This window comes from Aedes albopictus, chromosome 3 (assembly GCF_035046485.1).
Source record: "Aedes albopictus strain Foshan chromosome 3, AalbF5, whole genome shotgun sequence".
Classification (NCBI taxonomy): Eukaryota; Metazoa; Arthropoda; class Insecta; order Diptera; family Culicidae; genus Aedes; species Aedes albopictus.
Genome location: NC_085138.1, coordinates 55,936,044 through 55,949,749, shown reverse-complemented (window position 1 = coordinate 55,949,749; position 13,706 = coordinate 55,936,044). Strand labels below are relative to the sequence as shown.

Sequence of the window (13,706 nt, the reverse complement as noted above, 5' to 3'; positions counted from 1 at the left end):
ACCAACATGTTGGTTTGATTTAACATGGCCAGTTTGTTGAAACAAACCAAGGTTTCGGTTTGTTTTCTCGAATTACAAACATAATTGACAACCCGAACATTAGTAAAAATAAATCATGGATTTTGTTATAAACAAACAAACATTTTAGTTTGTTTTTACTGGACTGTATATTACTAACCAATATTAGAAACAACAAATAATCGAGGTTATTTCAACTGCCAATTTTAGTTTGAAAACAACAAATGTTGAGTTTGAAATAACAAATCCATCAGTTTAAAAATTCAACAAACAAGTTTGTTATTTCAAACCGGCTTGATTTTTCTCCGTGATTTGTTCAGACCTTACTTAAGGGATTCTGTCAGACTTTTTATCCAAAATTTCTCCCAATAGCTCCTGTAGAAATCATCGCAGATCCTATTCCTCAGCATTTTTCAAAGAATATTTGTGAAGAAATTTGTCAATGAATGCAAAGAGTTCTCCAGCTTTTTCAAGTGTAGTTTATTAGGAATATTTACTTCAAAAACTATTACCGTAATCCGGGGTCAAATTGATCACTTTAAAACAATTTTTGCGGGAAACTTCAGTGCCAATTCAAATATTGTCACAAGAATTTATGTAAAACCAGTACCCTGTGGATCTCCATGGAGCCATGTGACAGAATTTTGTTCAACAAATTTAAACTTTAAATTAAATAACTCCAAATATCAAAAAATTGGAAATGCCACTTTGGGGCGAAATTGATCGGTATACAATTAAGCATCGGTTGGAAAGGAAAATTTCCTTCTCCGCTTAATTTTGCTCTTCTAAAACCGAATAACGCGTTTAAAATCTTACAACTAGTGAATTTAATGCTTTAAATGCAAAATTAATTCCCTTAAACGTCTAAAGGTAGGCAATTTCATTTGTAATAAGTGATTTCTATCACAATAATTGACTATTTCTTTATAAAAAGAACTAATTTTATTTATTTCATGTTCTGATTAGCTACAAAACTTCCCAACCAAGGCTCCACAAAAATGTTGAAACATAGCATTTACGGGAAGACCTATTAGCAATCGATTGTTTAGACCAAGCCCACCCGTGGGCTTAATACTACACACGCAACAGCACGTCGTTAACGATTTTTAATTTCGTTATCAACCCATTTTCGCACCGGTCGTTCGTTTCCATGTGAGTAAAATAATGATCGGTCGCCTTTGCGCACCGGTGGTCTCTATTCTCTCCGTACCATCGGTTTTTGCACTTCTGTAAATCATCGCAATATTTTGTGTATTTCTATGGGGTCATTGCAAATCTTATTCAGTATAATAAATTGTGCTCATATTATGAAAGATGGGGTTTTGGATAAGACTGAAAACTGTTAGTAAAAATTGAATTCAAATAAATAATTCCCTTGGAGATTTGTACCAGTTTTGGTGCGTTTAAAGATATCATTTTCTCAATAATTTATGATTGTATTTAATCCCGGAATTCAAGCAATCTTTTTTTTATATTATATGTTTGTTGCTTACTGTATGACTTGTAGGTTGAATTTTTATCTAAAATAATATCCATCTCTTCAATATTCATGTTGCCTTTCTCACAAGAAATTTATCTGAATTTGAGATTATGAGCATCTTTTTTAATAATTAGGTTTATTGAATAAATACATCCCTTGCATTTCCAACACATTTATAACGTAGTTGTCTCCTTTACAACCTCGCGTAGGTCAAGATTTTTGAATCCTGGTCATAGTAGAAGCTGTCTTCCAACAGTCTGCGATAAGTTTGCGCAACCTTTTTTCATTAACGTGTATTTTAACATCAGCTAATTCTATACTCAGGCACAACCTTTTAGTTACAAAGCATCAATCGGAAATCTTATTATATATTCCGATCCTTTGGATGCTGGTATATGAATATTTTGTTGGAAGCAGATTCTATGCGCTTGAAGTAGACTGCGTATTTGTCAAAGTACATAATGAGCCCACTCTCCTTTTTGGCACTTCATACAACAATTGTTGTATTTTAACATCCAACGCCTTGCTTTTTCTATAACGATGAACCTACAATATGGCAGTCCTGCACACCGCCTATTTTAATTGGTGAAACTTGGCAGCTTGACTGCATTTTTTTTAAATTATTATAGGTATGATTTAGTTTTTACAAAAAGAAATAACTGTAGTGTTTCTATGATATCTGAGTTGAGTTAGGTACAGTCAATGCATCTTTGAAAAATCGCAACTACCCTTATCTAATCTCATACATACGCGGAATTACCCTGGAAAGCAATCGTGTTACTTTTCTTGTCAATACTGATGCTTGCAGCATATCAGAGATATGACACATGCATCAAAGCGGCCTGGTCTACTGGGTTGTATTTACGCGCAAAGATGATTCTTCGAAATACATACTTGGAGTACAGAATATTTTATTTCGGCAAGGTACTTCTCGAATTTACAGGGGAGGAAGGATGCGTGGACGGTGAAGTTACCCATTTCGCACACTTTCTTCCTAATATCTCGTTTATTTTATTTATATTTTTAAATTTATATTTAATAAACCACCCACTGACGACCACCATTTTCAAAAACAGCAATCAAACCAAAACTCTTTTGCCTTTTTGAAATATACACGACAAAACGACAAACGAGGGCCCATATAGCCGAGGCGGTAAACGCACGGGTATTCAGCATGCCCATGCTGAGGGTGACGGGTTCGATTCCCGGTCGGTCCAGGATCTTTCCGTAAAGGAAATTTCCTTGACTTCCTTGGGCATATAGAGTATCTTCGTGCCTGCCACACGATATACACATGCAAAATGGTCATTGGCAGAGGAAGCTCTCAGTTAATAACTGTGGAAGTGCTCTTAGAACACTAAGCTGAGAAGCAGGCTTTGTCCCAGTGAGGACGTTACGCCAAGAAGAGGAGAGAGAGAGGACGACAAAACGAAACGCGAGGCACAGCTCTTTCAAAGCGGAGGATCTCAGCCCGGAAAGTGAAGAAAGAAATCCTTGTGATCACTTATTACCGTCAAATAGTTTCTTTTCGGGTTAGAAAATACGCACATCTTCTCACCGGAATCTGCGTCGGATGACGATAATTTTGAAACTTGCCGGAATGAACTTCGCAAGTTATTTATTTGGACATTTTTCTAAATGTGCGAAACTAAGCTTTACTTGCGTAGAAAACTCACTGAATCACTATACATTTCTTCAAATATTAGTTTCGAAACGATCGGCCGAATCAAAAACTAAAGTTGCGATTATGAGCAATCGTAACTATTTTTAAGAGAAAATCAATACATTTTCGATATGCATGATCATAAAATTGGCGAAGAAGCGAAAACTTTATTCATAACATACTTAAGCAAAGCTTGTCAATTTAAACCTATTATTTTTCTGCGTTTGTATTGTCACTCTATCACAATTCTATGTCAGACAATTTGTTGTGTTATTCGTGTAACGATCTATGATATTGATTGGTTGAAAATTTCAAATATTTGATGCAAACTAAAATAAATTCCTACCTATACAAAACAAGAAAATCATTCTCTAGAAACTATATACCGGGCAACAAATCCATACTCATGTTCTTTCGTCTCCTCTTTACGCTACCCAGAGAGCTAAACGCGAGAGAGCGCACGAGCCTACGGATAGAGACCGTACTTTGCGTTTCTCTATATTCTAAGCCCTGCTACGAACCGTACGTAAACTTTTCGCTTTCGAGCCCTACTTAGCAGCGACCGGTGCGGTTCGCTTCTTTGTTCGGGGCTCTACTTAACGTTAAAACGCTTGATTGAGCCCATGAGTGGGCTTGGTCTTAGTAGCAATAATTTCGGCTAAATGAGAAATACATTGCAAATTCCTACAAAAAAATAGGCAAAACTAACTTTTTTCTAAAAAAAAATAAAAGTCTCCACTCATCTCTAGACAGCTATGAACCAGATGACGTAAAAAGTTTAAGATCATCACGACGCTTAAGAGCTCCTATTATGGAATTACAATGTAGTCCCCGAATGATCAATTTGACCCCGGTTTACGGTACTTTTTATCCCTTCAGTGGATTTTGTGTTTAAATTTACACTGAATAAGTTTAAATCCCTTCAGAAATTGTAAAATTAGTTTTTCTGAAAATTCTTTCAGTGGAGTTCTTACAAGAATTCCTTCAGAAAATTCTGAAGTAAGAAAGTTCTTACAAGAATTCCTCCAAAAAAAATTCAAGAATTTCTTCGTGTTGTTTTAAAATATATCTCCAGTAGTTTAGTAGGTTACCTAAATTTTTGAGCAAGAGTTTTATGCATAATAACCAAAAGATGGGCCAAAACTATCAATGTCGCTTACGTCACTTTGCAGAATTACGGCAGTAGAGGTCTCAGGAGCGTTTCAGGGGTTCTCAAGGAATATCTGGAGGTCTCAATGGCGTTTCATTGGGTCCCGGTGGGTTTCAAAGTGTCTCTGAGGTGTTTTAGGACGACTCAGGGGGGGGGGTCCAGAGAGGTACCTGGAGGTCTAAAGAGTCAACTGTCTTTCGGCCACATGTTTTAAAGCCAGTGTGAACATTTTTCTGTGAGTGTTGTTTAGAAAACTTTTTGAAATATCAAAGAAACTAAACTATATTTTACAGTAGTAGGAATATTACAAGAAAAAAAAAACTCCAAATCAAACTATGACTGCGAATTTGTAACACTTTTTCATTTGAGTGAATATTCAAATGAATTATGACCGCTCTGGGAATCGAACTCACATTCCTTCAACAGGGTCTTGCGTATCATTCTTTTAAGATGAAAAGAGCTTACTTTCTATTTACAAAAAGAAAACATGCCCAAGATGATTTGCTAATCTCCCACTTTGTAAACTTTCAGATGGTCTACGCCTGCACAACGTACGTCATGTTTTCCATCTTCAGCATGTTCTGCATTGGAGCCCTCGTCTCGTGCTCTGCAGCCGATGTCGTCTTTCTGTCACTGATCTACACGAGCGCCTTTCTGCAATACTCCTTGCACATCCTTCCAATCATAAAAATAAGCACCGATGTCAGAAACGAGGTAATTAGCTTACAGAGCAATCATAGTTTTCCTCCAGCAAAACTAACCATCAGCATTTTTTCCTCATTTTCCTCCTCAACTAAACCAACACAACTCCCCAAGGGCAAACAAATAGCCGTGCTGGTTCATAAGGCCATAAATCAATCATCACTTTCGGTCGGCTCAATCAATCGGGTAAGTGTCGTCCGTGGTTATGCATCCGAAGCTCAGTCATCGCCGCCACCATCACCATCATCTCCGTGTTGGTTCAGAAATCAATTTTGTCGAATGAAATCAATACCACACTTTCGGTACCTAAAGGACTCCACAGAAGCAAACCAAAGCAGTCTCGACCTCCAATAAAGAGTACGACGACGACGACGACGACGGAATGAAAATCCTCCGGTACACACATTCTTCAATGTCCAGTGAGGCAGTATAATGGTGGCCAAGTTTGGCCAGTAGTAATCCGCTTATTTATGTAATCGTACTACCATCATCCCCATCATCGTCATCATCATCGATGCCTGTAGTCACTTCTAATCCTTGAGCAAATATTACACTCAATCGTGTGGCGGTAGCTCGGTCGGTTGGTCAGTCAGAATGGCTTTCTTTTTCCTAGAAAACTGGACTTAAGGCTGCGTTGTTTGCGTACGATGAAGATGATTAGAGTAAAATTGGTCTACAAGTTCAATCATCTGTAGAGAGCCGGAAGCGAACGATGGAAAAGTTACATTTCTAATTACCGTTGATGAGGAAAAAAGAGTGTTGAGATGTGTGCAGTTGGACATTCTTTTTTGAGTAATAGGAAGATGATAGCTTCTGAACAGTTCTGTTGAAAGCGCCTATTATTTAATAGAACTTGGAAATACATTTTAAGTAAGAGTTCAATAGACGGAGCTTATTTCTTCGACAAACATAGTCATTCTGTAGCTAAAAACTAGGGACAATGGAAATTCGCGGCAAAATTTCTTAAATTTCGCGGGCCAACATTGCGAATTTCGCGGTGATTTCGCGGCACCATATTGTTGGTCGTAATGTTGAAGAAAACACCAATTTTGCATGCGTAATGAATAATTCACTTAGATTTTGCGAGGCGTGATCATAAATTTACACAAAAGTAGAAAATTTGATGAAAAATCAGAAATTAAGTAGATGTAAAATGCATTAAACTTGTATTTTGCCGTATCCGGAACCGCAAATTATTCTAAACTGCTTAAAGTTATTAGCTTATTAATGTTTAAAAATTTAAAATTGGTGGAATTTTGAGGTTATTTTCTAAATTTTGTCAGATTTTGCGTCATCTCGCGGGATTTCTTGAAATTCGCGACCACTGGCCAATTTCGCGGATTTCGCGGCTTTCGCGAAATCGGGAATTTCCATTGTCCCTACTAAAAACCTAAATGCCAATGTCATTTTTGTTTTGTATATCCAATGCAGTTATGAAATACTGGTGATAATTGTAGGAAAACACTACTCTTCAAGTCTGCTTAACATCACATTGTAGTAACAAGCTTCTGAACTGAGTTATAGACAAATGAGTGGAACGATTGCCAGGCGAATGAAAGTCATTGATTCCATCTGGAGTTCCTTCTTGGATTCCTACATGATTTTTATTTTTCGGGAATTCCTTCAAAAATTTATGCTGGTTGTACTACAGGAGTTCCGTGTAGAATTCCTCTTGCAATTATCCCTTAGATCCTTCTGGGATTCCTAGATGAGTTTCTTTTGGGATTCGCCCATCTGAGAATGCAATAGCATAGCATAGCATAGCATAGCATAGCATAGCATAGCATAGCATAGCATAGCATGAATACTTGCACAAATCTTGGATGGAGTTGCAAAGTTGTATATATCCATTGGCATTGCTGATGTCGCTACTATCTACAATGTCATAGACCCATTCAGTTCCACACACCTGGCCAAGTCCTTGAAAGCATTTATAAATCCCTTCATCAACTTAGAAAGAGCCCAGAACTGAAGCAGCTTCCAATAGAAGAAAGGATGTTGAAAATAGCGAATTTTCAACTTAAATGTAGTTATATAACAAATGTATACATACTAAAGGAGAATTATTCATAAATAAATAATATTGGAAAGAACTCACCAATGTTGTGGGGTTATTGTAGTCCAATGTCGATCAGCTAATTGTCTGTGATTAATGTTCTTCACATGGAGTCTTGGCAGAAATATTTCTGATTTGCCTCATTTTTTCTTCGAGTGAGAGGCAATCAATTTGACACATGAGCAGCAACAGTATGTTTTCACACGCATAATTTTCACTGATTTTTATCATTTGTTTCTTCTCGTATATTTCTCCATATTCTAATGTAACTTAAGTAGCTTTCGGCTAAGCCCTCGACCGACAACCATCATTTCCAGAGCGATACTACTAAAGGCATTGCTGTGAACCAATCAAACTACGACAGAAAATCTAAAGCTCTTTCACAATCGATTCCTGTGGGAATTTTTCTACCATAAATAGATTCACTAGCCAGCGGTGGCCACTTGTAAATGTGAGAAAAAATAATTTTAATGTGGATTTCACTCACTACTTAAACAAACTCACTCACTACTTTTCAACAAATGCTATGGCAACATTCGAAAAAGAAGAAAACTTCACACATGGCCCGATTCAAGTACACAAATGCACAGCTCTGCTGCTGTCACAACAGCAGATTATCCCCAACACTTGTTTCCAGCACTGCATTTACCCTCCTCAACACACACCCACACAGCCTAAATAATCGGAACCACTTTCTGGAACTTCATTCCAGCGGACACTTTACGGCTGGTTACTTGTCGTTTGTATGTCAGCTGGGATCAGCCCGCGTTTCGTACACCGGAAAGCGTCACACTCACGATGGATCAAACGCACAATTTTCGATTGACTTCCGCATTTCAAATCTACTCGGAACCCTCTGCCAAAAATCACCGTTTTCCCAACAACACTCCGATGGATTCCGTTACCGAATCAGAACCACGAAGATTGTATCTTCGTATTGTATATACTATCGGACTCAAAAATCGCGGACACGAAAAAACATGACAGCAAAAAAGTTAAACACCCGCACGCGCTCGCGGACTGCTGCGATCATAATCACGCCCATCTGAGAATGCAATCTTCCAAAAAGCCTTCCTGCTGAGATTTTTTCAGGAGTTTCCTCCACAAATTGCAACTTCTGAGGCATAACTCTTCTATGGATTCATTCTTCTGATATTCTTCGACCACTTCCTAAATATTAAGATTTCTCCGAAAACTCATTCTGATATTCTTCCAGCAGTTCTTTTAGAAATTCTTTTTGTAGATCTATCTGGGATACCTCCAAAAGTCATTTAAAATATGTCTTTAAGAATTATTTCCGCAACCCTTTCTCGATAGGGGGCCGTGCACAAATTACGTCACGCTTTTAGGGGGAGAAGGGGTTTTGCAGAACGTGACGATCCATACAAAAAATATTGAGGTCCCATATAAAAAGTGTGACATAGAGGGAGGGGGGTTGAAAATTGTCGATTTTTGTGTGACATATTGTGTGTATCATCTCTAGGCAGCGTCCATTTATTACGTAACGCTAAAACCGACGGCGCACAGTGGCTGATTTCGTCATATTAGCGCGCATAATTAATAACTTTTTAACTATGACGTTTACCGTCATGGTGTTTTCGAGAAAGTTTTTCGCTATAATAAGGAGCTTCTTTTGAACTATTGTAAAAATGATCAATCCCCCCAAAAGTGAGATAGAAAATTTATTTTTTGCACTTTTCAAGATACAAGGTTGGTGTCCTCACAAAAGTTGTAGATAATGTTATTTGGAGCAACTTTGTCGAAGACGCCAAGTTTGTAACTCCGTTACTTTTCAAGATACGTTACGTTTATTATCATCAGCCCCAGGGTTTTTGCGCAATAACTTTCGAAGGATTGATTCTACAATTTTCTGATGTTCTACAAAATTATAGATAATGGTAAAACACATAACTTCGCTGAACACGACATTCTTCTAAATCTTCTTTCTCAAAACCTCTTTGGAAAAGTTGCTCCAAATAACATTTTCTACGACTTTTGTGAGGACACCAACCTTGTATCTTGAAAAATGCAAAAAATAACTTTTCTATCTCACTTTTAGGGGGATTGATCATTTTTTATAATAGTTCAAAAGAAGCTCCTTATTATAGCGAAAACGTTTCTCGAAGACACCATGACGCTAAACGTCATAGTTAAATAGTTATTTATGCAACAAGTTGCAAAATGATGATTTTTTCAGCACGAGTACATTTATCCAACGAGGCTTGCCGAGTTGGATAAATATGACGAGTGCTGAAAAAATCGAGTTTTGCAACGAGTTGCATACAAAGTTTTTTGTAATTACGAAAAATCAGCCATCAAGTACAGTCCTCACTTCCTACACAATCGCAAACCGAGAAAACATACAAGCTGGCGACCACGTGTATTAGCCAATGTTTCCGATCAAGTAGGCAATATAGTAGGCCGTCGATATGACTGTCACAAATTTTCAAGCTTCCGTCCAGTTCAACCTGGCACTTTTTCTTCAAAGAGCAGAGCATCTACAACACCACAAATGACCTGCGGGAAGTTCCTAGACATGGAAGCGACTACCTTCCGGCAGTTTTGATTGATTACCAGTGAAAAAGAGTGTAAAATTGACGGCAAATTGGCCATTCAACAACAGTGCCGAAAAGTACTACTTTTCGGCACACTTAAGAGTGCTGAAAAGTAGTACTTTTCGGCACACTTGTTCAGGTATGGAAAAGTAGGCCATTTCGTTACCTTTTAGCCGATGGAAAAATAATCACTTTCGCAACGTAATTACAAAATAGTTATTTATGCAACAAGTTGCAAAATGATGATTTTTTCAGCACGAGTCGTACATTTATCCAACGAGGCTTGCCGAGTTGGATAAATACGACAAGTGCTGAAAAAACGAGTTTTGCAACGCGTTGCATACAACATTTTTTGCAATTATGGAAAATACCCTTAAGTATGATCATTTGTGACTGCTCAGACAGGTCACAGCTGAAACCACGTGCGAGCATCCATGCGCACAAGCCTAATATTTTCAATCAGGTTGGCTATGTTAATAAGTGTCACAACTACTCGGAGTTGCGTCGTCAACGAGTGTTTTTTGTGCTGCTGCTTCTAACTCTACGTCTGTTTGGTTGATCAAATCAGAATTGGAATTGCTTCTATTCAGGTTCGATCTGCCGAGCAGACATAGGAGAAGCCATCGAATAGACACAAATGTATACGGAAGAACATTAGTGCTTCAGGAAACTTGTGAAACGTGTACCATTGCAATGGTGCCGAAAAGTAGTACTTTTCGGCACTCTTAAAAGTGCTGAAAAGTACTACTTTTCGGCACTCTTGAGCTAGTCAAAAAAGTAGGCCATTTCTGCACAGTTTCGGCAATTGAAAAGTGCAATCTTATGGCACGTAATTGCAAAAACAATGTTTTCAATCGTCAATGGAAACAAGGCGCCGCACAGTGGCTGATTTCGTCATTTTAGCGCGCTTAAGGGGCTGTTCATAAACCACGTAGACCAAAATTTGGCCATCTCAGACCCCCCCCCTCCCCCCTCGTAGACTTTTGTCCATACAAATAGTTGAAAATTTGTATGGAGCGTAGACTTTGGCCAGACCCCCCCCCTCCCCCCAAAAAGTCTACGTGGTTTATGAACGGCCCCTTATTAATAACTATTACAAACTTCGTCTGAAAATTTTAATTGAAATTGAAATTGTGGGGCCCTGGTCCCTGATGTGGTCTAAGACTAGTTTCATGCAAATTATTAATCAGTTCTCCTAAAAAGTCGCAAATTGATGTAATGCATGTATGGGTTTGGTTCATTCGTGCATTTCGCTGGTTCCGGCGAGGCACTCGAATCTGGTTCCGGAACACTACTGACTTGAGACTATTTTCTTGCTGACCGTTCTTCGCGTTATCGAAGAAGCCGTTATTTAGTGTGCTGCGTGTATGCGTTTGGTTTTTTTTTTTTCTACATTTGACCACTTCCGTCGGTGCACCTGGAACCGGTTTCGGCACACTATTGGTTTTCCAAAGTATGGTCTATGATTTTTTTGTTAACCGTTCATCAGCTTACCTAAAAAGTCATTAAATGTGTCGAATTTATGGGTTTGGTTCTCCTTTACATTTGACCACTTCCGATGGGGCAACCGTAATCGGTTGCGGAACACTACCGGTTGTCCCCAATATGGCCGGATTTTTTTTGTCCAATCAAGATGCCTTTAAATCCGCGATTTGATGTGTCGCTTGCATGGGTTTGGTTCCCTTTTACATTTAGCCATTTTCGGCGGGACACCCGGAACCGGTTCTGGATCACAACCGATTCAGATATGTTCTGAAAATATTTTCCTGCTTACTGTTCATCAGAATATCAAAAAAGCCACGATTTGATATGTCCCTTACATGGGTTTAATTAACTTTTATACTTTGCCACCTCCGGCGGAACATCTGGAACCGGCTCCGATATGGTCTGAGAATGCTTTCCTGCTTACTGTTCATCAGGTTATCGAAAAAGCTGTGGTTTGATATGTCACATGCATGGTTTTATTTCAATTTTATATTTGGCCACTTCCGACGGGACACCCGGAACCGGTTCCGGGACACAACCGATTCAGATATGGTCTGAGAATATTATCCTGCTTACTGTTCATCAGGATATCAAAAAAACCACTATTTGATATGTCGCATGCATGGGTTTGGTTAACTTTAATACTTGGCCACTTCCGGCGGGACATTTGCAACCGGTTCCGGAACACTACCGGTTCCGATATGGTCTGAGAATGTTTTCCTGCTTACTGTTCACCACGTTATCGAAAAAGCCGCGGTTTGATATGTCGCATGCATGAGTTAAGTTCACTTTTATGTTTGGTCACTTCCGGCGGGACACCCGGAACCGGTTCCGGGACAGTACCTGTTCAGATATGGTCTGAGACTATTTTTCTGCTTACCATTCATCAAGTTATCGAAAATGCCGTAGTTTGATGTGCCGCATGGATGGGTTTGTACCACGTTCTGATTGATGGACGGCACTTCTCCGACATTATCGACGTCAGGACCAAGGGGGAGTCGCTGAGCACATCTTTACTTGCGCCAATTATTTTCAGTGTGCCACCGGGTATTGAATTGTGCCTCAGTGTGCCCCGAAGTGCCACTGCTTGATGATTCAGATTTTGCTTGGCAACTACCAAGACAACCAACTGTTTGTTTTCATTTTGCAGGTCAAATGCACATGGTTGCCTAGTTTTTTCACCCAAACTCAAGTGTCAAAATTGTGCCTCAGAGTGCCTCGGTGTGCCACACAGCGTATAAGACGGTGTGCTTGGCACCTCTTGGCACAATGTTCCAAGCGACTAGCCCCTTGGTCAGGACCTATCGTGGCGCTAATATCGACTCTGATCACTACCTGGTGATGGTTAAACTGCGCCCAAAACTCTCCGTTATGAACAACGTACATTACCGGCGGCCGCCCCGGTACGATCTAGAGCGACTGAAGCAACCGAATGTCGCCACCGCATACGCGCAGAATCTCGAGGCAGCGTTGCCGGACGAGGGTGTGCTCGATGTGGCCCCTCTAGAGGACTGCTGGAGTACAATCAAAGCAGCCATCAACAACGCAGCCGAGAGCACTATCGGGTACGTAGAACGGAGTCGACGAAACGATTGGTTCGACGAGGAGTGCAGAGCGGTTCTGGAGGAGAAGGATGCAGCGCGGGCGGTAATGCTGCAGCATGGAACCCGACAGAATGTGGAGCGATACAGACAGAAGCGGAAGCATCAGACCCGTCTCTTCCGGGAGAAAAAGCGCCGCCTGGAAGAAGCGGAGTGCGAGGAAATGGAACTGCTGTGCCGTTCACAGGAAACACGCAAGTTCTACCAGAAGCTCAACGCATCCCGCAAAGGCTACGTGCGACAGTATCGACCGCACAGAGCTATGGAAAATTATGGACGAGAACAGCTTTCCCGGGAAGCTGACTAGACTGATAAGAGCAACGATGGACGGTGTGCAGAACAGCGTAAGGATTTCGGGTGAACTATCCAGTTCATTTGAATCTCGTCGGGGACTACGACAAGGTGATGGACTTTCCTGCCTACTATTCAACATCGCCCTGGAAGGTGTTATGCGACGAGCTGGGCTCAGCAGCCGGGGTACGATCTTCACGAAATCCAGCCAATTTGTATGTTTTGCGGATGACATGGATATTATTGCTAGGACATTTGGAACGGTGGCAGAACAGTACACCCGCCTGAAACGTGAAGCAGCAAAGGTCGGACTGGTGGTGAATGCGGCTAAGACAAAGTACATGCTGGTAGGTGGGACTGAGCGAGACAGGACAAGCCTTGGCAGCAATGTTACGATAGACGGGGATACTTTCGAGGTGGTAGAAGAATTCGTCTACCTCGGTTCCTTGCTAACGGCTGACAATAACGTGAGCCGTGAAATACGAAGGCGCATCATCAGTGGAAGTCGTGCCTACTATGGGCTCCAGAAGAAACTGCGGTCAAAAAAAAATTAACCCCCGCACCAAATGTACCATGTACAAGACGTTAATAAGACCGGTGGTTCTCTACGGACACGAGACATGGACGATGCTCGAGGAGGACCTGCAAGCACTCGGAGTTTTCGAGCGACGGGTGCTAAGAACGATCTTCGGCGGTGTGCAGGAG

The 13,706-nt window shown here is 40.3% G+C and overlaps 1 protein-coding gene across 3 annotated transcripts in view; it reads left to right on the top strand.

Moving 5' to 3' along the window:
* LOC109427066 (uncharacterized) overlaps positions 1-13,706 on the top strand; it is a 46,772-nt gene that overhangs the window by 25,446 nt on the left and 7,620 nt on the right. For all 3 annotated transcript variants that reach the window (XM_062858277.1, XM_062858276.1, XM_062858278.1), the window contains exons 5-6: positions 4,843-5,025; positions 5,128-5,199. In XM_062858277.1, the coding sequence (XP_062714261.1) occupies positions 4,843-5,025; positions 5,128-5,199 (255 nt within the window). The remainder of the gene's footprint in view (positions 1-4,842; positions 5,026-5,127; positions 5,200-13,706) is intronic.